Source organism: Miniopterus natalensis, chromosome 2 (assembly GCF_054644295.1).
Source record: "Miniopterus natalensis isolate mMinNat1 chromosome 2, mMinNat1.hap1, whole genome shotgun sequence".
Lineage (NCBI taxonomy): Eukaryota > Metazoa > Chordata > Mammalia > Chiroptera > Miniopteridae > Miniopterus > Miniopterus natalensis.
Window position 1 is genome coordinate 127,092,683 of NC_142082.1, and position 26,687 is coordinate 127,119,369.

The 26,687-nt window shown below is 37.5% G+C and overlaps 1 protein-coding gene across 1 annotated transcript in view; it reads left to right on the forward strand.

Annotated features, from left to right (window-relative positions):
- The window catches only part of PTPRR (protein tyrosine phosphatase receptor type R), a 222,690-nt gene that overhangs the window by 179,100 nt on the left and 16,903 nt on the right, over positions 1–26,687 (forward strand). Inside the window, exons 8-12 of the mRNA XM_016198918.2 lie at positions 2,158–2,242; positions 10,886–10,965; positions 11,394–11,531; positions 21,702–21,812; positions 23,268–23,425. Coding sequence (XP_016054404.2) covers positions 2,158–2,242; positions 10,886–10,965; positions 11,394–11,531; positions 21,702–21,812; positions 23,268–23,425 — 572 coding nt within the window. The remainder of the gene's footprint in view (positions 1–2,157; positions 2,243–10,885; positions 10,966–11,393; positions 11,532–21,701; positions 21,813–23,267; positions 23,426–26,687) is intronic.

Genomic DNA, 26,687 nt, shown 5'->3' on the forward strand with positions numbered 1-26,687 from the left:
ATCCACCCTGCAGCTCATCAACTATGGACGTGTTCCAAGCAGAATGTGATACCTCAGTTGAGGCAGACTGTGTAGCACATGGGAGGCAAAGGAGTGGCAAGAGGAGCTGGGCCGAAAAGAGCATTCCAGGAAGAAGGCACAGTCTTGCTGTCACTGTTTGGGGAAGTCACTTAATACCCCAGTGTTGTAACTTGGGCAACCGTGTGCTTTTTAATGAACTAAGGAACACAGGAGAAGATCAAATGTGAGATAAAAATGATTATGAGTTTCAGCTAAAAATGATGATGACTCATCAGTGTTGCCTGTGATAACTTAATTCATGAAAACACATTTCTACTCAGAGAGCATGCAGACAGATTAGACCATCTTTGGTCTAATTGTTGCCCAAGGGGAATATCCATTTTATAGATCACTTTGCATCTGGAACCAGCTGTACATCTTAAGCCATAACTGTCGAGAATAATAAATTGATCATGCTAGGGCCAGTTCAGATATTTGCAACTACTCTAATGGTGAAAGATCCATCAATGGGTTAGACCTACTATCAGCCTCATCAAAGATTATTAAGTGTTTAAAGTAAAACACAAACATGCAGGTTTTTTTAAAGTAGACTTTGTAGTGTCATATTTTTGTATATGAAGAAAATAAGACTTAGTAAGATAAAACATCCAGTCAATAACTGCACAGTGAGCCAAAGGTACACCCATTAATTATTCTTTTCTAGAGTTGCCGATAGTCTTTGTTCTTTATGATAAACCCGGGATATAGCGTGCTTTCCTTAAAGGAAGCATGGGGCTGGCAAGGAGTACCGAGGAGGGACCTAATGCTGGAAGGTGACATTGTCAGCATGAGTCAGAAAACAGGAAGGAGCACGGGAGGGATGAAGATGTCACCGGCCTCGTGGCTTTGCCAAAACAGACGGGCCTCTTTGCAGTCACCGAATATGAATGTGTGGTTTCTACTGATTGTTCAACAATTTTGCTAATTTTGGTAACTTAGACTAAGAATTTTAACATTTAGTTAGAGCAGAGACTGGGGATAAATATTATAACTATCTAGAATAATGCAAGTTTAAGAAATGATATTTTAAAAGTATGCTACTCCTCTTTATAGACCAAGTCTCAAATTCATAATATAGTCAGGCTTTTCTCAAACTTTCAGCTTGACTGAAAACTAGGACAATTTGAATTAGTTTATAGATAATGTCTTTCACTTCAATGAATATTAGGCTTTTGAGCTATATTTTTCAGTGGAGAAAATTTAAATAGCAAAAATATTATTTTATGTGACCTCAAGAGGAAAGGTATTTTATATGACATTAACCTTAGCTTAGCAATCCTTGGTAAGATTTGAGGTTAGAGAACATAGTATTTTGTATGATCAAATGCTTAAATATTTGTTTCAACCCTTTTGAAAACAGCCTTATTGGTTTTGTCGCCAGTCAACTACAGATGCTCACCTTTTTGGTTTACTGCATTTCCACAGAGCCACTTCTGCTTTCATTGTCCTCTCTCCAGTTATTTAAGGCACATGACATATATTCTGACAGAATAAGAACATTTATATTCTTGTTAAGTGGGAGAAAACAGTGCCTGGATGCCCTTTCTTAAAAATATTGCATTTTCAACCATAATAGGAACAGTACAATTATAGACCATTCTTTAATACAAAAAAAAGCATCACTTGAATCAACAAAAAAGCTTTTTATATTTACCATTTGGGAAGGGAGATTTCAATAATCTTAAAAGAGTCACAATTAATATTAAAAGATAATTCTTCAGAGAAATTTTGGGTGCTGAACTTATGTAAAAATTTGAAGAAATTTGAATACATTGTTAAAATATCAACTTTTAGCTTCTTATATATTTTCAGCAATTATGCAGAATGGGATTCTTAAAATATAACCAAAGTTTTATGTTTTTTTAAATAACTGCATATAAAATAGTACTTTCTAATACAGAGAACTGTTTCTTAGAGTCAGCTTGCCAGGGTACAGCCAGTATGTTTATGAAAGGAAGGGTGTTGGTCAACCAGAGGTGGTAGTCTGTTGTTTATAAATGACTTTGAAGTTCAGAGCTTTGGGTCAAATGCCCCCCTGTGAAGATTTTCTTTGTGGAAGTATTAGATGTACTAATTTGATACTATTCATTTTTGCAGGAAATACCAATGAACTTCGTGGATCCCAAAGAGATTGACATTCCACGTCATGGAACAAAAAATCGCTATAAGACCATTTTGCCAAGTAAGTTTCTTGAATTAAATAGTTTGCCTTGTAAAGCACAAGCCTACCCCCATTTATCCCTACCTCACTATTTCCCACCATTGCAACTTCCACATACACACAAAATTTGGAGTTGCAAATACATATCAAGACTAATAATCTTTAAAATGGTCTAAGGTTAACAACTTTATCTTATATTACTCATATCATAATGGGCAGCTCATAGTTCTAGTACATAGGTGGTTCTAAAATTGTATTGTGCCATACATTACAGTTGATTTTCATTGAAGGTGTCAATCAGTTCAATAGAGGAATGAATAGTCTCTTCAACATCAGGATATTCACATGCAAAAAAATTAAATTGGACCCTGCTCCACACCATATACAAATTAACCCAAAATGGATCAGAGACCTAAAAGTAAAAGCTAAAACTATAAAACTCTTAGTATAAAACAGATGTAAATTCTTAGGACCTTGAATTAGTCAATGATTTCTTAGATATGACACCAAAAGTACAAACAACAAAAGAAAAAATCAATGTGATCTTAATCAAAATTAAAGTTTTGTACTTCAAAGAACACCATCAAAAATAGAAAAATGACTTACAAGATGGGAGAAAACATTTGTAAATTACACATCTAATGAGGGACTTCTATCTAGAATATATAAGAATTCCTACAACTCACTTATTTAAAAAATAATAATCCAATTTTAAGAATGGGCAAATAGATATTTCTCCACAGAAGATATAACTGGCCAATAAGCCCATGAAAAGATGCTTAACATCATTAGCTATCAAGGAAATCAAAACCACAATGAGATACCACTTCATATCCACATGATTATGATAAAAAAGATAGACAATAGAAAGTGTTGGCAAGGATGTAGAGAAATTGGAAGCTTCATACATTCCTAGTAGGGCTGTAAAAAGGTGCAGCTGCTTAGGAAACAGTCTGCTAGGTCCTCAAAAGGTAAAACCGCTGGTTACTATATGACTCAGACATCCTAATCCTAGGAATACACCCAAAAGAAATGAAAACATGTGTCCAAACAAAAGCTGTACATAAATTTTTAAAAAGCATTATTCGTAATAGTCCCCAATGTGGAAACAACCCAAATGTTCATCAACTGATGAATGGATAAATAAAATACAGCTTATCCACACAACAGAATATTATTCAGCAATAAAAAGGAATGAGGTACTGATGCATGCTACAATGTGGATGAACCTTGAAAACATTACGCTAAGTAAAAGTCATCACAAAAGACTTTATATTGTATAATTTCACTTACATGAAGTGTCCAGATAGGCAAATCTATAGAGACAGAAACTACATTAGTGATTGCCTGGTGTTGAGAGGCATGAGAAATGACTGCTGAAAGCCATGGAGTTGATTTTTAGAAAAAGAAAATGTAACTCATGGGCACAGACAAAACAGTGTGGTGTTTGCCAAGGGGAGAAGTGGTGGTGGAAGGAGACTTGACTTAGGGTAGTGAACACAGTGCAGTGTACAGATGATGTGTTGTGGAATTGTGCACCTGAAACCCCTACAGTTTTCTTAACCAGTGTCACTCCAATACATTCAACAAAAAGGAAACAAAACGGAAATGTTGTAAAACTGATTGTGGTGAGGGTTGCAAACTGTGAATAAAAATAAATAAATAAACTCTGCGATGGCTCACTTTAAACAGGTGAATTGTAGGGCATATGAATTATATCTCAATAAAACTGTTACCAAGAAAACTTCATCTTGCATAACAATTGCCTAGAGTTCTCATTAAAAATCCTGAGTCCTGTACCCACCCTGGGAATTCTGTGTAAGTAGGTCTGCTGTTGGGCCCAGGAATCTGTGCTGTCCTAGCAAACACTCGTGACTCTCGCTCAGGACCACGCTTGGAGTAACACTGCTGAAGACTGCGCTAAAACTAAATTTAGCTCCATGAACCTTATCGATGTCAGATATGTGCTGGATGCCAGGAGCCAGCCAGGAATAAGGAACAGTCTATAAGATTAAGGAGGCCATGGACTAGAGAGGAGAGATGTAAACGAGTAATTACATTCAATGTAATGAGCCAGATAGAGACCTGGCCCAAGTGATGTAGGACTGTAGAAAAGACTGAGTAATTTATTCTGACTAGAGTGTCAAAAATACTTTGGAGAGGAAGTAGCATTTTGAAACACTAAACATTTTGAAACACAAAAAAGATATAGTTGGGGTTTTGGCAAAATCCATAAACATCTCATGACAATAGCTCCAGAAAGATAGAACCACTAAGATTTTTTTTTGTTGACATTGAAATAGTGGAGTCTTCATAATTCAGTCCATTAATTCACTCATAAATTTTCCATAGGTATGGTAATAGCAAGACATGGTGTCTTTGGGCTTCCTCTTCTGGTGGACTTGGAAATGCCTTGTTAAAGTCACTCTACTATAGGATATTTTTAATTGGTCCATACAGTTAAATCTATTTACTTAAGGTATAGTCACTGTGAAAGATATTTTATAACGATAACTGGCTGAATGGGATGAAACTGATTTGTGTTAGGACTGCTTTCTCTCTCTCTCTCTGTGTTAAGATTTTTTTTCATTTAAAATTTACCAAACATAGGTAACTAGGGCATGTACATCCATCGCAGTTATTATATTTACCCATCTAATCTCAGAAGGATTTGGAAATTATTAATATTTTTTCTAAGTTCAGCCTTCTCTATTTCCTGCCCAGATGATATCAGACAACTGCTTCATAGGCCTGTGTCAGCTTTTCCATTCCCAGAACTGGGTGGATTGCTTGAGCCAAGGCACCTGTGCTGACAACTGATGTTGTAAATGATGGATTTTCTGTTGAAAATGTCTGTAGCTTGAATACCAACCCCACACTCTGTTGCACAAAACATAATTTAGTAAATATGGCTTGGACAAGCCACACCATTGGCTGAACATCATCAGAAAAAGACTAGCGTAAATATGCAAAGTTGTTCTATATGGCTTATTTTGGACTCTAATCTGAGATAAGTTTGAAATATTACATAAAAATAATTAGCAAATTATTAAGATTTTAACTGTTACGATTGTATTGTTTTGACCTATCATAAGCTTTTTTTTACATTCAATATTATTTTATATTAGTTTCAGGTGTACAGCATAGTGGTTAGACAATCAGATACTTTACAAAGTGTTCCCCCTGGTATTTCCAGTACCCTACCGGCACCATACGTAGTTATTATAATATTATTGACTATATTTCCTATGCTGTACTTTATATCCCCATCACTCTTTTACAACTACCAATCTCTACTTCTCCATCCCTTCACCTTTTCCACCTAGTCCCCCAACTCCCCCTTCTTGCTGGCAGCCATCAGTCTGTTCTCTGTGTGTATGAGTCTGTTTCTGTATTGTTTGTTCATTTATATACAATAACCTTTTCACTTTTGAAGCTTGTCAGCTTGTACATAATAGTGAGGTTACATAATTTTGAGAATGTTTTGCAACAGAAATGTGAATGGCCAAGAACCAGTTAAATTATAGCTGCTTCTCTGAGGACAGTGTCAGCCCAGCTCAGAACACTCTAAGTGGTAGATTAAAGTGCTACAGTCAAGTTTATATCAAATTATTTTCTGCCCAGCCAGCATGGCTCAGCAGTTGAGCATGGACCTAGGATCCAGGCGATCAGGGTTCGATTCCTGGTCAGGGCACATGCCCGGGTTTTGGGCTCGATCCCCAGTCAGGGGCGCGCAGGAGGCAGCCGATCAGTGACTCTCTCATCGTTGATGTTTCTATCTCTTTGTCTCCCTATCCCTTCCCTTCTCTGAAATCAATAAAGATATATTTTTAAAAAATTATTTTGCAATATAAACAAACATTAGTGATGAGCATATGTTTACATTCTAAATCACAAAAGCATTGGGGAAAAACTGACCATATATTAATATGAAATTGTTTGTACAACAATGAAGTATAATAATAATAAATTTTATGTATATTTGTTTCATGTAGTCAACTTATTTATATGAATATAAAACAATATATATAATTAAAGAACCCTATTTGTTCTGGCCATTTTAGATTTAAAGTTTTAATGTCTAGTAATGTTTCCTACTTAAATTATGTTTCTCATTTTATTATATTAAGTGCATAGATCAGAATAGATATGAAAATAAATTACTCATTAAGACAAGTTATGTAGCTATAGCAAAATATTGGAGTTAGATTTGATTTCCTACCCTGGCAAAACATTTACAATTTAAGGCAGACTACTTGATCTTCCTGTGTCATCCTTTCTTTATTCCTAAAAAATAGTGATAATAATACTTCCCTATAGGACTATTGGGAGAATTAAATGATAGTATGTATAAAATTCCTAGGAAAGTTCCAACTAATTGTAAGCCTTCAGCTAATGTTAATTTCTCCTTTCCCTCTCTAACAAACAAGATGAAGCTATCATTAACCCCAGAACCAATTCCAGAAAGTAAGGACACTGTTTATATAGAGAAAAATTTACAGTTGCAAAAACAACATATTCAAGAGCCCTGTTTTCTTTTATAATTTTCAAAAGGAACTTAAAAAATGAGTTTCTATGTAATCACATTTTCCATTTCCAAGATCAGCACTGTCCACTAAAATGCTCTGCAATGATGGAAATGTTTTAAATCTCCACTGGGATAACCACTAGGCACATGTGGCAATTGAGTGCTTTAAGTGTAGTTACTGCACCCGAGGAAATGACTTTTAAATTTTATTTTAATTAACTTTAATTAGCTACATGTGGCTAATGGCTACCATGTTGGACAATGCAGAGCTGGAATCCTCTCTCTCCCCTGCATTAAATTTGAAGACGACTGTCAGTCACCTTGAAGGTGTGGTCAGTCCCTACCTTTCCTTTCATTCCCCATGTATCTCGAATTCACCTGTGAAAGCGACCCTGTTCCTCTCCCCCCTGCCTTTGCCCATCACTAGCAGTCATACACGTGTCCCTCGCCTAATCATTCCTTCTCTTGACTTCACGCTTCAAACACATTTCTTCCTGGGGACGAAATCTTAAGCACACAGAATAGCCTTTGACCAAATCCTACATGGTGCTAATCAAAACACCAGGACCCAGGTACCATGTTTGTGAAATAGAAGACTTAGGATTACCAGAGGTATTTAAAGAGACCAGGATGGGGAAAGGTCACATGTTCTATTTTTCAGATCCATATGTGTTCAATAATTTGGTAAGGGGAAAGAAAGAAACAGGAAGGAGGGAAGAAGGGAGGTGAGAAAGACAAGAAGGGAGGGAGGGAGGGGGAGGGGGGAGGGGGGAGCTGGAGGAGAGAAGGGAGAAAATAAAAAGGAGCAGAAGAGAGGAAGGCAAATGACCAGTGCTCAATAAATATTTGTAATTGTTATTGATACTACCCAGAGGTATCATAAGTGGTATGCTAAATATCAAGCACAGAACCTAGAATTATCTGTTCTGATAAAAATTATTATAGTGAATTTGACTAATATGTAGACTTAAATGCATAACATGAAAATTTAAAACAGAAGTGATGAAAATAATAACATTAAAATGATGATGATGATAAAAAAAATTTTAATCTTTGGCTGTTTTATTAGTCCAAGATAACATTTAAAAGGCTTTGCTTGGAACCCTGTATTTTCTCCTACTCAGTCATATGTTGTATTCTTGTTTTTAAAAATATATATGTGTTTGGAAACCTTTAAATACTTGGAACTTAATTTAGCTTGACAGGGAATCTGCTTCTAAGCAGTTTATAGGGTTGAGTAAATCATATACATTGCCTATATTATAAAATTGAAGGAAATTTTATATGCTGAGTGGTGTAGGGTGTTTGTGGAAACTTCTAATAATCAGTGGATACTGAAAAGGAATGAAAGTTTTCCTGTCCCCTTTGCTAAGAAAAAAAAATCTAGAAAGTCAAAAGCAGTGTTTTACTCTCTCTAATAGAAATTAATTCTGACATTAAACATTTTATGAGCCACATACCAAATAGAAATCACAAAGGATACAAAGTTAATTAAATATAGCTCTTGCACCCAAGGGGCTCACCTCAATCCACTGAGGGGAGGCGGATATTTAAGTATCTGACATACGGGACAGTAAATGCTGAAATAAGACTCAGGGAGCCTGAAAGAGGAAGGAATGCCTGATTCTGCCTGGGACGTCCAGGGAAGGCTTCGAGAAGGTGCTTTGTGAACTGAACCCTGAAGAATGAAGACGACTTTACCATGCAAAGAAGGCAGGGGGATAATATGTGCAAAAGCATAAAATCTGCAAGAACGTGGAATATTTGGGAGATTTCCTTAGGTTTGTGGAAAGGGAACATATGGAATATGTGGGAAAGTGGCTATTGATGGGGCTGTGTGGAAAGATAAAGACCTGCTGCACCGCTGAGGAGTTTCTATTTCATTCTCTAGATCTGCACTGTCCAGCAGCTCAACCGCTGGCCACATGGGGCTCTGTCAATCTAAATTTAAATTAACTACAATTGAAACGTCAGTTCTTCAGTTCATACTAGCCACATTTCAAGTGCTCATGGCTCATCTCACACATGGCTAGCGGCTATAATTTTGGACAGTGCAGAGAGAGACATTTCCATGATCACAGAAAGTTCTCTTGGGTTATGCTGCTCTGGGCTGTCTGAATTGTCAATACGTATTCTAAATAAGATTAATTCAGTGGTCAAACGAGTTTATATGTAATACCTTCTTGGAAATTCACAAAATCCATGAGCATAATAAAATCCCTGAAAAGTCCTGCAGGAGAAGGAATGTGGTCCAACTTTGTTTAATTCGGTGTTTCCTGTATTTATTTGATTACTGGAACGTCTCTTTTAAAGACGACCTCATTTACAAATTGCATGACCTAATTCTATATGTCACAGAAGAAATGATCTACAGGTAAGAGTTTGGGGAATACGGCTGTGGCATTCACGCAAGGGAAGGATGTGATCAGGTTTTGTTTACAAAGACCACCTTGGCAGCTATGAAAAACGATGGATTAGAAAACAAGACTGAAAGCTGTAAGACCAGACAGCACGCTCAGGCCCCAGCTAAGAGGAAAGCCACGGAAAGGGAGCAGAAAGATAGGCCCCAGAGCATGTCAGGAGATAGAGCAGAGAGCATTTGAATAACTGGATCCGGAGATTAAAGCCGAGTCCAGGAGGACTACGAGCTTTCCAACATGGGCTCTGGAGCTGCGGTGGCCCACCTAACAGAGCGCCACAGAAGGTTAACAAGGACGCGTGGGGCACGTGCAGTCTCGCAAACCTGTGGTGTGTCTAGAAGGAAAGGAGAAATAGAAAAACATGGTCTATAACTGAGGGGAGTAGTCAAGCCTAAGATAAACATTTTGGAGTCCTCAGGATATAGGTAATACTTAAAGCCATGGAAATAAATCCATTACCTAACGAAGTGTCAAATGAGGGTAAAAGTGAGCCAAGTTGGGTCCTAGATTTAGCAACATTAAGGGGGGCAGATGAAATAAGCAGATTGAAACAGACCATCGAAGAGTTAGGAAACTCAAAATGTTGTGACCCAGAATCCAAGGGAAGAGAGAACTCCAAAAAAGATATATATGGTCAATATTTTTTGAATGCCACAGAGAGGTCATGAAAAAAAACACACCCATAGTGGGCTCATTGGGTTTAGTAACAAAAGGGTCGGGGGCGACATGAGCGAGAGCAGTGCCCGCATAAGACTAGGGTTAGGACAGATTGGAGTGTACACCAGACTGGAATTGTAGGTGAGGAGGTAAAACAGCGGGTATAAAAACCCTCGGAATTTACCTGCCTGGAGAAGAAGAAAAACAGAACAACTGCTAGAGGGGAATGCATAAAACCAGCTTTTTGAAAAATGGAAGGGACTATTTAAATCAATATCGCAGACATTTATTGAGTGTGTGCTGTATATATAAGCGCTGTGCAAGACACTGGGTCTTACCGAGATAATAAAAGCTCTCCATTCTTGCCTTCGAGAGGCTCAGAATGTATCAGGTTAAAGAAGTCATAAAGAGATGATTTGATCTTAATTCATGTATGCAAATGTTGGTAAAAATAACTATCATATTTTCCATTGCACCACGGTTCACAATGAGCCTTTCAACTTCTTGATGGAAAACGGTTTTAGAATTTAAGACACTGTAATAATCTATTCAACATCAGATTATTTGTGCTGTCAGTGAACAAACACATGGTAACCGACGACAGCGTCCTCCAAGTAGTGAGATGGGATTTGGGTCAGACCAAAGCTTTGTCACTGGGCAGGACAGAAGGGAGACGAGAGGAGGGAGATTTGGGGCACATTCCAAACCCAAAGAGCAAGAAAAGGAGCACAGGTGAGAAATGGGGTCGAGAATCAGAAACCCACAAAGAGTGGCATAAAGTATAAACTCACCATCTCAGGCTCACGGGTTAGATTTACAGGAAGAACAAAGGTCGAGATGGGCCCAAATGTCCCTCAAGAAACACGGATGCATCAAGACACAGACACACGGGCACTGCAACGAACACTGCCGCAGGCCAGCAGTCAGCACGCACGCCAGCAGGTGTACTGTGCACTGGTGGTGGTGCTGCTAAGAAACTTTAAAAGAGTAATGTATTTAACACGGTTGAACACATTAAATGTATCGGTTTGACGTATCCTTTCTTGTTTTCTCCATTAGATCCCCTCAGCCGAGTGTGTTTAAGACCAAAACATGTCACTGATTCTTTGAGCACCTACATTAATGCTAATTATATTAGGGTAAGTAAATATCAGTTTCTTTCTGATGAGCAGCTTGTCAACTTACTGTTTGGAATTGTAGGTTATATTTTTTTTCCTTAGACTAGATTAATTTTGACTTAACTCGGTTACTAGCAAGGGTTTTTGTTGGCTTAGTCATAATCAGCGTTGTAGTGGGGTTTTCACAGCAAGTCCTCTCCTGCGCATCAGGGGCTGCAGGGCCCCGCGGGGCTCTTGGTGACACTCGGGCATTAGGGCGGCCACACTGGAAGCTGCGCTTGGCTCCCTGGGCAAAGGGCAAGGAGTGCAGCCTTGGAATCGGTTAAGCCGCAGAAATCTGTGTTGCTTTTGGGCGAGCAGAGCTATTTTGTTCTGAAGATAGTCTACCTAAGTTTTCAGTACAAGGCATGAATTTCAAAGCCAATTTTTTGTGTCTTTACTGGAACTAGGGCTACGGTGGCGAAGAGAAAGCGTTCATCGCCACGCAGGGCCCCATGATCAACACCGTGAATGATTTCTGGCAGATGGTTTGGCAGGAAGATAGTCCCGTGATTGTTATGATCACAAAACTCAAAGAAAAAAATGAGGTATGACCTTTACCCAAGTACTAAATGTTACATATTTTTCTGTTGCTATGGAAGACATATTCTGTAAGAAAAATTGTCATGTTCTTAATAACGGATTTAAGATGGAAATGTTAAGGCATGTAAACAGTAGGTCACTTTATGCTTCCCAAAATGGTAATTGGGGGTATTCTATGAATAACGACTTTTTTTCAAATAAATCAATATATATTGAGTACACATTTCTCATACGTATCCATATGTCTCAGTAAGGAAATGATGGGCCATGAATTATCACCCTGATTTATGGGCCATGGGGAAAAAAATTATTCATTTTTATCTCAAGTAATTTTTGTGACAGGTACTATTTTAGTTTCTGGCAATATATTAGTAAACAAAACACCCAAAGATTCCTGCCCTTGATAGATTTTAACTTCCTTGGGGGTGGCGGAGGAGACATACAAAAACAATAAACATAATAAATTCATAAAAATATTAGAAAGGACAAATACTATAGAAAAAAAATAGACTGGGGTATGCTGAGCTGCAGGGAGGGGCTGCGGAGGAAGGGTAAGCTGCAGTGTTACTTAGGGTGGGATTTGAAGAAATATTTGAAGGAAGTTATTAAAGCCAAGCAACTTTCTCAATATCTTTATAAGAATTCCAAGGAAGAGACAAAATTAGATTATAGTTCCACACTAGTCATCTTTTCTAAGACCCTAACTTACAGACAGAATACTCATTCTGAATTTTGCATCATAAAAATAAAATTGTGTCATTCCCAAAGGGTGCTGTCCTGGGTACCACTTACATTTTAGGGTGTCTTGTCCCCTTGTTGGCATAATTTACAGTCTGATTTTAGTCAGCTTTTGTGTTTGTTGTCTTGTCAAAATTACTACATCAGGGCTTCCCCATGACAATAAGAATTTAAGAAGACTGAATTTTTCCTTTTACCACGTTGATGAGTTGTAACCCTGAGTATAATATAATCCAACTGCTAATCAAGAAACTCCAGGCTCACAACAGCAATTCATAAGTTTTTAAAAGTTTGTTGTTGTCTTCCATTTTTGCTACAATAGATGATGGATTTTTTCCCCTCAATTTTATTTTGGGGGAAAAAGTATATTTTGGGCCAGTAGATGAAGGCATATATCTAATTAACTACATAGTTTACTAAATGAATGCATTTCTATGAATCTTATATGAAAGCCTGAAGTGGCATAATAAAAATAACCCATAATCTTAGCTGTTTCACCCACTCTCATCTATCAAACATATTAAGTCACTGACAATTCCTGAACAGTTGTTTAATATTCATGGCATTTTACCTTCGTGATAGGAAAAGATTCTTCCAAGTTAAAGGGTGTATTCTTTGTGTGTATACGTCCATAGAGCATAGCTAATATGGCAGGCTAGGTAACCTGAGAACCTTCCATTACAAAATCGGTTTAACTGGGTAAAATATGAAATAACAGGCATAGCTAAGCTTGAAAAAAAAAGTAAAGGAAATTCCAGCAGTTAAAAACAAAATAAAAGGCATAAAATCAGAGAATCACAGGTTACTTGTGTTTTAATGACAATACAAGAAATGGAGGCCAAGCCCATGACTCCCAGAAGCCAGGAGTTGGAACTGAGACCTTCCACAAAGCGAGCACCTGCAAGAGCTGTGCCTCCAGTGGAAAGGTTAACCACAAAAATAAACCCGCCTACCAAAATAGGACTATGGCAGGAAATTAATCTGTCTTAGTCCAGGCTTCTCTTGGGGTAAATAAAAAGGTTCTCTTGAGTATTCAGAATTCAAAAACCAGGAAATACCAAGTGGAGTAATTCACATAAAAAGTAATACTGGGTTGGTAAGGCCTGGTGGCACTTTACAAAAACAAAGGCAAAACCTTTTTGGATGCATACACCCTCAGCATCTATTTTACAGAATTTCTACAGAAAAGCCCAACCAAACATAAACTCCTGAGTCAAAATCATGAGACACACAAGTAAACCACAGAAGGAAAAATCAGAAGCAACAAACAGTAGAAATTGATCCACTGAAAATTTTAAACCAAAGAGTCCTAGAAATAATTATTATATAGGCACTATTATAAGAAAGAAAATCTCATTAGGCAGGTTTAATAGTGGGCTGGACACAACTGAATAATTACTGGATTAAAAAAATAGAGCTAAGGAAATTACCTAGAAGCTCAAAATGACCAAAAATGTGAAAGAAAGTTTACGACACAGAGAGGACAATATTTAAATGTCCAATATATGTCTAATGGATGTTTGCAGAGAAACAAAAGGAGAATATAAAAGAATAATATTTGACAAAATAATGGCAAGGGATTTTCCAAAACTGATGAAAGACGTGAGCTTTCAAATTTGGGAAACACTATAAGTCCTAGTCTGGATACCTCAAAATAAATCTACAACTAGGCACATCTGTAGAACTGAACAGAGACTATTTTAACAACCAAGGTAACCAGTTGAATGACACCTACAGAGGGATGGAAGAAAGTAACTGACAACCCAGAATTTATGCAAGATTTTAGCAGCATTTCCTAGATCTGAGTAGAGTGCATTACCCCTGCCTACTTTGTGTTGAATTACAGTTTTTTCAATACATTGTCACAATGTGTTTTCTCAAAGCACCTTCATACCCTTACTAATTCTGTTTCCTCTTCAATTAAAAATAAAGCCATATATTATGAACATCAAAAAAGCACTGTAATTTTATGTAATTATGTAAGTTTAAGTATGTAAATGTTTTGAAACAAATAAATTACATTTCCCACAGAAAACATTTCTGACTTGTCAGTGTTGCATATTTATTGAGGATCAACACTTGGCAAAGCATATGCGAAACAATATATCACAAGGATTACAGACAGAATAGGTTGTAGTAACTGTAAGCCAAATCATAATTTTTGTTGTCTTGAGCATTTCAGTCCTCGAATGTTGTGATGTATTTGTTCACTTTTACAGAAAAAGTCAGAAATATGTCTTTAGCGCTTTAACAACTTCTTGAACCAGGGTTTCTTTCATCAGGATAGGAGCAGCTAAGACTGTTGGTTAGTCAGAAAGCATTCCCTGGAGGTTAATAGGTGACATATTTTAAAGATGTCTAGTAAGGAGGAGAATTGGAGAATATGCCAAAGCCCTAATTCTTCTTTGTCCCCAAGACCAAGGTTGTCTTTCTGACAGAAGGGCTGCAGGAGATAAACCTGCGTGTCAATGCTGCAGTGAACTGGCCCACTGATGACGCTCAGGACTGTTCTGCGCCTGGGAGGGAAGCGAGCATCTCTTGGCCTTTCTTTGTCGGCCTCATCTTAGTTGGAGCTACCCCTCGGTGCCACTCTCAGAACTCACATTCTCCGTAGGAAAAGCAAGTGGATCTGTTGAAAGCTGGATTTAAAAAAAAAAATAATGACCCCATTAAAGGGTGATTGAGGATTTTCTTTTTCCCTTTGACTGAATTTAGAAATTGGACAGGTATTCATTTTTTGCCTTACATTTTTAGCCTCTTGTCTTTTTAAATGTCTGGGATATATCTTCCGGAAATATCAAAGCTAAGTATATTGTGTTTTCTATGTGTATTGCCCTGTGGCCAGTCGTAATACCAGATACTGCAGTAAAAATGTTGACGTTTTCATTGTCAACTATTCATTAAATTAAAATTAAAATTAAAATTCCTTTCCATCCAGACTCTCCAAAGACGTAAATATAATACAATAGAGGAAACGTTTGATGTTTTACAGATCAAAATGATACTGAGAAGTCTGGCTCAAAAGAAAAATGCAGCAGACTTTACACTCCCAGGAAAATGCTGTTTACCAAAAACGTGCCAACTTTCAATTGTGTGAAGCGTCATTGTTTAGGATAGACAAAAATAATTTCCTCCCAAAAAAATGAAGGTGGAGTTATCTTTAGAAATTCCCAGGCTTTATATCTTCATAAACCTTTCTACTTTTAAATAAATAAATAAATGAAGGAACAATGTCCAGCTCTTATTTAATAATCCCAATAATTCTCATAGTTATCTTTTATAAAATGAGAATAAACAAAAACTTCCAAAAATGAAGCTGAAAAATCAGTTATATTGCAAGAAATATTGTATTGTATTGCTGGTAAAAATTGAGTTCCTTCGTTTAGATAAATTGCAAGAAGAAGGGAATTCCTCCTAAAAAAAGAGAACATTAAAAACATAGTGTTCAAAGTCTTTTAAACATGAACTGTTGCAAACCTGGAGTTGGGCCAGTCCAAAAGTGGAAATATTATTTGCACATTTCCAAAATCCTCAGACCACCTCTGGACATTGCTTGGTGCCCCACTCATTTCTTTCTAAGAAAGGAAGTAGCTGTAAATGTTGATCTTATTACATATACTGTGGAAGATACTTTTTACTATTACTATTTATTGAAAGTATGTGCAAAACACAAATCATACATTAATCCAGTTATTTTCTCTAGTAACCCTGCAAAGTAGGTTTTGCTGTCCCTCTATTATGGATGAGAAACAAGAAGCTCAGAGAGGTTAAGCCATCTGCCTGAAGCCTCAAAGTTAGTGAGTGATGGAGACCAAATTTTAAACTATATTTGTTCGATTCCAAAGCTCGTGCATTTAATTATTGCCCCAGCATAACAGGCCAAATAATTGTGCAAGACATTAGAAAGCAAGCAAACCCACTGTTGGCCTCAGCGAGCAGTAAATTACCAAATTTCTCTCTCATAAAGTGAGGGAATCGCGTGGTGATTGGCCTACCATAATTCTTCCCTCAAGTATATACAGCCTTATCTTCCTCTATATTTCCATGCAGCTTTCATGTGAGCTAACTATGTGACTTTACTTACACATCTCGTTTAGGCCCTTGATTGACCTAGTCAGCACTTAGCAAACAGTTTAATCTCAAAAAGCCATATAAAAAAATCATATTTTAAATTTTCCCTTCTTTCATTCCCTTCCTTTCTCTATCTGATAAAATTATAGAAAATATTAATTTTTATTACATTTATTTGGCCAAATAGCTCATACAAAGCCTTACAGCTTTTTAATAGGGAAGAAACAATGCAGGTAGAGCAGCGACATACAAAAGTAGACAGGAAACAACATGGCTTGCATGGGTTGAGCAGTTTGGTGTGGCTTGAGCATAGCTTAGTAGGACCTGAAGGGAGATGAGATTGGAATGTTAAGTTGTGCCAAAGATACAGGACTATGTTAAACAAACAAACAAAAAAACAAAAAAAACTTTGGGCTTTATTGTGTAGGTAGCAGAGAGCCACTACAGATGTTTTAAAATAGGGTGACAATGCAATTTGTGTATCAGGAATATAATTGGTGGCAGGATGCAGGGTTCGGATTTGAGAAAAGCACAGGTAAGCAGGGAAAAAGGTTAGAGGTTGTAGCAACGGTCGAGGTAACAGGTAATGAGGTGCAGAATTAAGGCAATGGAAGAGTGTATTGAGAAAAGGGGACAGATTTAAAAGTTGTTCCAGAGATAGAAGACACTATACTTAGCTTCTGATGGAACGTAAGAACTCAAGTAAGAGTTTGCTCTCAGGATTTCTGGCTGGGAGGCTGAGTGGAAGGTGATGTCACGAACCTAGATGGGCAGCAAGGGAAGATTTGTGAGAAAAGAAATGAGTTCCAAATTTTACTGTTAAGTTTGAGGACTCCTGGAGACCTTTGGATGGTTAAGTCTACTAAGTGGCTAGAAATAAATGTCTAGAGCTTTAGACAAAAGTACAGATAAGAGATAGAGATTGGACAAGTCGAATTTATCAAGTGATATTTGCTCAGAGGGTCCTAGCCCCCAAGGAAATTTTCCCAAAGACCCTGGCAAAACATCTGAGTTTCAGTTTCCTGTCTTGTAAAATGATATTAAATTAAAATAATAATAATAATAAATAATAATACTTGCTACCTAACTCAAATGATTGTGAAAGAGCCTGGCCGGCATGGTTCAGCCATTGAGCCTCAACCTACGATCCAGGAGATCGGGGTTCAATTCCCAGTCAGGGCACATGCCCGGGTTGTGGGCTCGATCCCCAGTAGGGGGCGTGCAGGAGGCAGCCGATCAATGACTCTCTCATCATTGATGTTTCTCTTCCTCTCCCTCTTCCTTCCTCTCTCTGAAATCAAGATATATATATATTTTTAAATGATTATGAAAGGGGTTCAGTGATCTCTTGGTAAAGGTACTTTTAATATTAAATTGCTGTACCTATGTTAGTAATATCTAGTTAGATCGCCAGGAATAATAGTAAGTACAGTAGTAAGAACAGTAGATAATCTGACCCAGTCTATCCTTCTCATATGCTAATGTACCCAAATGAAATTGCCCTTCTTCTATTTATTTAGAGCCACTCTCTACGTGATGATACATGTCTTTAGCTCATAGAGCAAAATCTCTTTGATTTTACATGCATAGAATTTTAAAAGAAAGTAACTTAAAAAGAGATTTTTTTTTTTCAGGCAACTAAACTACTAGCTAGACCTCCTTCTTTATGCCCAAATAGCCCTAACATGGTGGGGGTGAGAGGGAGGGTCAAAGGAAAAAAATCAGAAAAATATGATTTCGCAATGCAGTCTTTTTAGGCTCTGAACCACTGATGAATATCTGGTTGATGTCCAGAACCCTTATAGTCAGGGTTTGCCAATTATTTGTTTGCACAAGAGACACATGGCCTTCTGAAACCTTTTTTTCCTCCAAATCATGAATTCTTGGAATTAATGGATAATTTAACTGAAAGGATCAGCCCAGTTAGCAGAAGAATAGTGATGATTTGGAGTTGTATTCTGCTAGATCGCATGCTATTTCGAATTACCTACAATTAATGTCGTTTCACAATATTATCTGTAGGAGAGCATTTTTCCTTCCTTGCATTTGCTGTCTCTTTTATACCATTGTTAGCACCACAATGGAGAAACCCTAAAAAGCTGTTCACGAAAATAATTTGAACCTGAACTTGTGCTCTTAGAAACAACTGCACTTGCAGATCTCCCCGTCCTCATATTCAAAAGCACCCACACTCATAGGGTCTCTTTTTCTGTGTTCTCCTAAAACAGGGGAAACTGTATTCAGTGTATAAAAATAAGCTATTGTATCTCAGAAAGGAGATGGGATGCTAATTAAGGGTTCTTTGAATGAACAAGTCATATTGCATTGTCTACTGGGAGCTGGCTGCCAATTGCATTTTTGGTAAAGAGTCAGGAAAAACATTCAAGAGGCTCCGGCAAGCTTGGGAGCGAAGGGAGCAGCGCTTCCATTTATCAAGTGGGTGCACAGGCCTGTTCGAGCATTGTTGCAAGTCGGGGTGCAGGCTGCGAGCTGCTGCCTCGGAGCCTCTCCTGCCTGTTTTGAGAACCACCTTCCCGAAGAGGGGCCTGCCGCTCAGGTCTGATCGTGGACAATGGGGCGCGTAGGCCATGCTGCTGGGCCATTGAATGCCTCTTTTTTTTGTTCAGTACTTTTTTCAAGATTCTTTGTCTCTTTTTGGATTCATCCGGGAGGAAAGGGTTTTAAAATATACAATAGGTCGGGTCTTGCAGAGAAATAATTGATGCTTCATTAAAGGACGCCAGGCAAGTTGGTTAGTATGATCATCTTTAACAAACTGGGGAAATTTTAGACATCTGACAACTCATAAATGAGCAGGGAAATTAATTGCTCTATTTTTAAAAGGTTTTTTTTTTCTTTCTTAATGTTAACGTTATGTCAGCCAGAGTAAGCCTTTAGCCTGATTGCCTGACAGGTGTGGGGCTCACGTAAATAGAGGTGAAAATGATTTACTTTGTTTGGAAAAAGACCAGAATATAGAAGGTGCAAATATGGTTTTATTGTAACGGATGAAAGAAACAGTGAGTCAATCAGGTATAAAGTGACTTCTTGGTGACTCTAGCTTGTGGAATCGTTAGTAGTAATGAGCATGATAGAATCCCAAATCTGTGTTTCTGATACTTTGCATGTCTTTTCCTTTAGTTCTGTAATTATGTGATTCTTTTGCTGCCTTTTTGAATTGTAAGTTCTTAATTTTTTTCAAGTGTGATCATATGCTTTTGACATACATGTGAAGAAACAAGTGTCCCGAACACTTAAAGGTCCTGATTGCAGGCAACAAGTGAAGGAGTTTCCCTATGAGTGTGCCTGTGTGTTTGGAAGAAACTAGTGCTATTTATTTATTTATTTTATTATTTTTGATATTTTTTGTTTGTTTGTTTGTTTAAAATATTACAGATGTCCCTTTTCCTCCCCAATGACCCGTTCCACCCTGTCCCCTCCCCCTGCCCAGTCCCTCTCCCCACCATTGTCCATGTCCTTGGGTTGTGTGTATATGCACATAAATTCTTTGGTTACTCTCTCCCCCTCCACCCCCCCGCCCTCCTCCATCCCTGTGACATTCGTCAGTCTCATCTATGCTTCCATGTCATTGAATCTATTCTGTTCACCAGTTTATTAAGTTCTTTAGATTCCACATATAAGTGAGATCATGTGATGTTTGTCTTTCTCTGCCTGGCTTATTTCACTCAGCATAATATTCTCCAGGTCCATCCATACTGTCCCAAAGGGCACGAGATCCTTCTTCTTTACAGCTGCGTAGTATTCCATGGTGTAAATGTCCCACAGCCTTTTTATCCACTCATCTACTGATGGGCACTTGGGCTGTTTCCAGATCTTAGCTATTGTAAACTGGGCTGCTATGAACATCGGGGTACATATATCCTTTCTGATGAATGTTTCAGGATTCTTAGGATACATTCCTAGGAGTGGAATCACTGGGTCAAACAGCTGCTCCATTTCTAATTTTTTGAGGAACCTCCATACTGTTTTCCATAGTGGCTGCCCCAGTCTGCATTCCCACCAGCAGTGCACTAGGGCTCCCCTCTCTCCACACCCCCGCCAGCACGTGTCGTTTGTTGATTTGTTGATGGAGCCATTCTGACAGGTGTGAAGTGATACCTCATTGTGGTTTTAATTTGCATCTCTCTGATGATTAGCAACGTTGAGCATTTTCATGTGCTATTTAAGCGATACTTCTAAAATTAACATTGCTTCCCTGGAATTCACAATAAAACAGTACTGTCACACTTTACATTCTTAATCACTAAAATATGTGGTAAAAATTGTAATTGGTTTTTTGCAGTTGGTTAAAAGGCAAAATAATAAATAATACTTGTGCTTGAATCTCATTTTGTAGTTCTTTTAATAATATAGCTTAGATATAATATTTAATACATGACCTAATGCATAATTAATAATCTAATCACTTTAGGTCAGAATTATAAAGCCCAGTAACTATAAAATATAGCAATAGTAATAATAACAACAGCAAAATGTTTTGAGTACTTTTTGTATGCCTGGCTTGGTTTAAGTGCTTTCCATATAGTAAATCGTGAAGAAACTGAGGCCAGAGAGGTTATCTTGCTTATGGATTCACAGCTAATAAGTGCTAAAACCAAAATGTGAACCCAGGCTCTCTGGCCTCAAAGCCTGCATCTTAACCTCCATATTATATTACCTTCTTTGCAATATGACTATTATTACAGTTATTAAACCCTCCAAAGAGGATCCATTATAAAAATAGTTTTAAAGTAACTTTGTTACACATCTATTATAATGGACCCCATAGGTGAAAAAACCATTGGTCCTGAAAAATATACTCCCACACAAACATCAGTTGTCATTACAACTGCTTTCCAACCAAGAGGAGCTCCATCCTGTGGCGCCTAACACATTACAGATTCTCCTATTAGTCACTTCCACTCGAGGAGGCGGGAAAGTGTGACTTGCCTCGATCATCGTGAGAAAACATTTCTTCTGTTTCTAGTCATTACATGATCAACTAATATGCGGATATTAATTTCTCAATTCCTAATTAAGTTCTTAATTAGTTCTTAATTTCCCTGTGGAATTTTGGGCAATTCTGCCTTTATTTTTTGGTATGGGATTAGTAGCAACCGTGTTTGGCAGGAACATGCAAAACTTGATACTTTAAAAACTGACTTTATTGAGATGTAACTTACACACCATAAAAATCAAGTTTAATATGTACAATTCAATGGTGTTAATACAGTCACAGAACTGTAAAAATTTACATCTGATTTTAAAAAATTAATTAAATAAAAACTCTTGAGGTGCTTGAATGGGAAGTACTCCAAGGCCAATGAACATTATTAATATTTGCTGTGTTCTTTCTCCTTCATCAGAAATGTGTGCTGTACTGGCCCGAAAAGAGAGGAATATATGGGAAAGTCGAGGTTCTGGTTATCAATGTAAACGAATGTGATAGCTATACTGTTCGAAACCTTGTCTTAAAGGTAAGATTACGTGCCAATAGCTATCTACAAAGTAGATGATATTAGAGGATAACATTTCTACTTTGAAATTGTTATCCTAATAGGTACTACAGATTTAATTTAAACCAATTAAACAATGTCAACATAAAAGAAATTATAATCATTCCCTCTTGTATTTTTCTTTGTTGTCAGCTACTATTAATATATGGAATAATTAAATTAAATAAGTAGGTATTAAGAAAATTCACTAAATAGGATGTTATGCTCTTCTAATTTGCATAAATGAAAACTCTCTTAATTTAGCCTTTTGAATGCCTTTAACTAAAGGCTTGCTCTGAAGACTTTACCATGATGTTTTTTAATGTCACTTTGGTCTATGCAGCTTTCAGTAAGACCTGGAGACTGTGAAAGAGAAAATCTGTTGCTTGTGGGTGGCTGTGGGAGGCAAGACAAGCCTGAAATGCTGATGAGATTTTCAAAACTTGGAGTTACAGTAATTTATAGGGACTTTCCCCAGACCAGATTACGTCATAGGAAAATTATCTAATTTAACTTACGGGCAGCAGATGCTGAGGAATGTTGCCATGGTATTGTTTCTGCTTCTAGAGAACAATCATCTCAAAGATTTTAGTCCTACCTAGAGCCTCACTGCTAGGGCATTCTCATCACAGAGAGAGTGGGGGCAGAGCTGCACTGGTGGTTTTTAATGAAAAGCGGGGGTAGGAAGGCATTTACCAAAACCTGTTTTTAAACACATATCCTAAGTGCCTAGTTCATGCCAGGAATCCACATGGACCTTCACCCAAAGCATTTATAATCTAGTGACCCCTTTAGCCTCTTTACTACTTGAATTTCTCACTGCTCTTAAAAACTGGAATTTGGGGTTAGTGTAGAAGCATTAGAGTGACTGAATGTAAAATTATGCATTTTTATATTGTTCGTTATGTTTATAGTAACCTGTCAGGAATGTTCAAAGAGCAGGAAACACACTATCTCCTAATTCTTTCTTGGCTACATTTTCATCTACCATTTGGTCTATTTTAGTAAATTACAAATATTTAGCATATGTTACAGAGACACTTTCTATACTAAATATATATTCTCATTAATTTTTTTCTGCTTTATATTTTTTTAATTTTTAAATCAAATTTATTGGAGTGACATGGGTTAATAAAATTATATAGATTCCACATGTACATCATCTGTATATTGCATTCTGTGACATTTAATAGAAGCAAGACTGTCAGTCTTTAATATCAGGATATTTACAGTAATATTTACAGGATATTTACAGTAATATTTACAGGATATTTTCTCAAGGTGAAGGGTTGTTCTTCAAAAATCCCCTAGATATTTGTCCCACCTAGAAATAAGTTGCCAGCAAGATGAGAATGATAAAAAGCATGTAGTATTGTGGTTTGAATGACTTTTGTTACACAAGTAAATGAGGCACTTGGTGGCTATTGCTATTTTCAGCAAGGAAGTCACACCCAACATGTGAAGCATTACTGGTACACTTCATGGCCCGATCACAAGACTCCAGACAGTGCCCAACCCCTTCTGCAGCTCATGCTGGATGTAGAAGAAGACAGACTCGCTTCTGCAGGCCGAGGGCCTGTGGTTGTCCACTGCAGGTAAGGCATGAGCTATCTTTTCAGCCTAAGCAAACTGTCCATCCTTTGTAAAGTCGTAGAGCAGGTAGAAGTTGGGTTTTGCTTCTTGGTTGTGACTTTGTCAGTAAATTAAATAATTACTGAAATTGATTAACTTCCTAATATTTGAGTCTTGGTCAAGATGGTATTTACAGTGACAGTATTAGGACATTTCACCAAATGATTACACAATGGAGGAAATTCCACTTCTGAGTAAATGGCTCAGGGGACAGAAGCGAATTCAGTCCTCTGCCTTGAAACTTATTTTGATTCATTTAGTCTCATCAATCTAATATACACTAGGAATGACAAATAGGACTTTTAAATTATTGGTGGCTATTCTTGTTGTGTCAAGATGGCACCTGAACTCTACTTGAATTATATCTCGGTAACATTTATTATTATTCCACATTTGGTGAAAACCAGTCAACTGTTTTAAAAGTTATTTCATGAAAAACAGATGGAAATAAGTTATGAAATGGTATTGGGTAAGTGGTAGTTCCCTGAAAGGAAAACAAACTGCTATTACCAGAACATGGGTTTCTGGAGGTTAAGCTGACAGAAGCAGCAGATGTCTGTGGTGGCCGTCTTCCTGCGTCTAGCTGAAAGCTCCCCTCTCACGGCTGATACCACATCCCCCTGGTTTCCTTTTAGCGTGCCCAAACGAAAGCAAATATTTTAAAAGTTATTTCAATAATTAGCCATTTATTCTTCATACTTTATCAAAATATTGTAATTTGTGTTGCTTCATTCAATATCATAAGTCTTGTAAGATAGCTTTTGATGACATCTTTAATAAACAAAATACAGTATTTCAGATGGTAATGTTAGCATCTTCTTTTTTTAACACTTTGTGGTTTAATTAAGAGTAAAATTTACTATATGTCTGCTTATTCAAAGGAATCATTATCCAGTTTTTAGCATTGAACCTTGTTCTAAACTTAGCTTGGGGCTGAGAAAAACAACCTATTTGTCCATCCTTTAGGCTGGAACCGCCCCCCACCCAAAAGCATAAAACACTCAGGATATCTAAAATGAACTGGCCACTTCCCCTATAAAACCAGCTCCCCTTCTGATTAGTATTTCTAAAGATGAGACCATCTTTTTTCCAGGCACTCAACCTCTAACATTGACAGTTATCTTTGGCTCTTCTCTTAATTCCAGCCTCAGTATCTAATCAGTCACCAGATTGGCTTTCCCTTCAAAGCTCCCATAATCTTCACTTCCTGTCCAGCCACCCAAGTTCAGGCCCTTCTGACCTCACTGGTATATTTTAGAAGTAGTCAGATAATTGCACACACACACCCCACTTCCCCTTGCCCACCTTCACTATGGCCTGCCCAATGCACTTCTCTTGGATGGTGCTTCTAAAGCCCTCTCTCGTCACATCGAGTCCCTGCTCAGAACTTCTCAATGGCATCCTATTGCCTAGAGCAAAAGTTCGTAACCTTGGGTCTTTGGATGAGCTACGGGAGTTAGGGAACTCCTTGAAATTACTTAAACAAATCTGAGTACCTAAAGTAACGTGTATTTTTCCGGGATGTGAAACTTCCTAATTTTCATCAAATTCTAAAAAAAATAATAAGTAAATAAAATAAAAGTTTTAGAGAAAAAAGTCCAAACCTCTTAGCTTTCCATGTGAGACCCTTTATAGGCCTGTGTACTTTCCCAGCCTTATTTCCCACTGTTTCTCTAAAATAATTTTCTTTTCAAGCCAAGTTTGTCTACTCATTGTCACACATCATATATCCTGTTCTGCAGCAATTCTTTCCTTAAACCCTTCTCATGCATGGAATATTTTCTCATTCATGATAACCAAAATGCCTGCCATTCATATGGTACAGTTCAAATCCTATCTCTTTAATGAAACAAACTCTCTATAGATAGTTCAACTAAAAGGGACCATTCTATTTTGGAATTCCTTTGCACCCACTTTCAACAGAAACATGTTCCAAATAGGAGAAATAAATGCTATTTGAGTGCCAAAAGGGGAGCTATTCATTCAAGCCAGGAAGATTGAAGAAAACTTCTAAACATTAGAATTATGTTGAGCAGGATCTTTAAAAATGACCAATGTTTGTGGTTTTAAAAAGTGGTAGGGAGGGCACTTTGGGCTGAAAAAATATCATTAACACAGAAAGGAAAATTGGAAAGTAAAAGGCATTTTTTGTAATGATTCATGTAAATGAAAAAATGGCACAAAGGGTGTAAAAGAGCACCATAAAAGGACATAAAGCTTGAAACTTAGTCACATTTTTATCATTCAAGGTCATGAACACCATGGTAGGGAGCTTAGATACTTAGATAGTGTGCTGTAACTATTGGGAGCCATCTACAGTTTTGAGTAGAGAGTGATATGATCAGGTCCCTAGCAGCTGTGTGAGGAAAAGACTGGAGACTTGGAGGCCATAATGAGATCATTGCTAATCATGAAGTAAGGAGATGTCAAAAACATGAGCACAGTCTACTGAAAGGAAAGCATGGATCCCAAAACCTCAGCAAAGGTGGAAAATACAAGAATTGGTAACAGATTGGATGTGGGAGGTGAGAGTGGGAGATGTTGAAGATGGCTCCAAGATTTCTCGGCTGGGAAACTTGTGGCTGACTGGTAATGCCATTGAGGGAAGAGACAGTTAACTCCGTTTTAGGTACATTGAAATGAAGAAAGTGCAAAATAGTAACAACAAGAGTCCTAACTAGGAGCTGGAATGCCAATCTAGAGTTCAGGAGAAACTTAGGGAATATAAATGTAGATTTAAGAGAAATTCACATAAAAACTATTAGTAGTTGAAATTGCTGAGAGAGAGAGAGAGAAAGGGATTGTTAGGTTGATGACATACTATCTAAGGCAGCTGAAAGTGTAAACCCTCCTGGATAGATAGTGTTTCTATATGTACCTCTAGACACCTCCTCTCTCCTAAACGGAATTGAATTTTCAGTTATTCACGAGAAACTTCAACATCAGTGTATCCAAGACTAAACTCTCCTTCAGATCAGCTCTCATTCCAGAATTCCACCTTTGTCTCATTGGGACTATCATTCTTTGACTTTTTGCTTTTCTTTTTTTTTTTAAATATATCTTTATTGATTTCAGAGAGAGGAAAGGAGAGGGAGAGAGAGAGATAGAAACATCAATGATGAGAGAGTCATTGATCGGCTGCAGCCCACAACCCGGGCATGTGCCCTGACTGGGAATCGAACCCTGATCGCCTGGATCCTAGGTCGATGCTTAACCGCTGAGCCA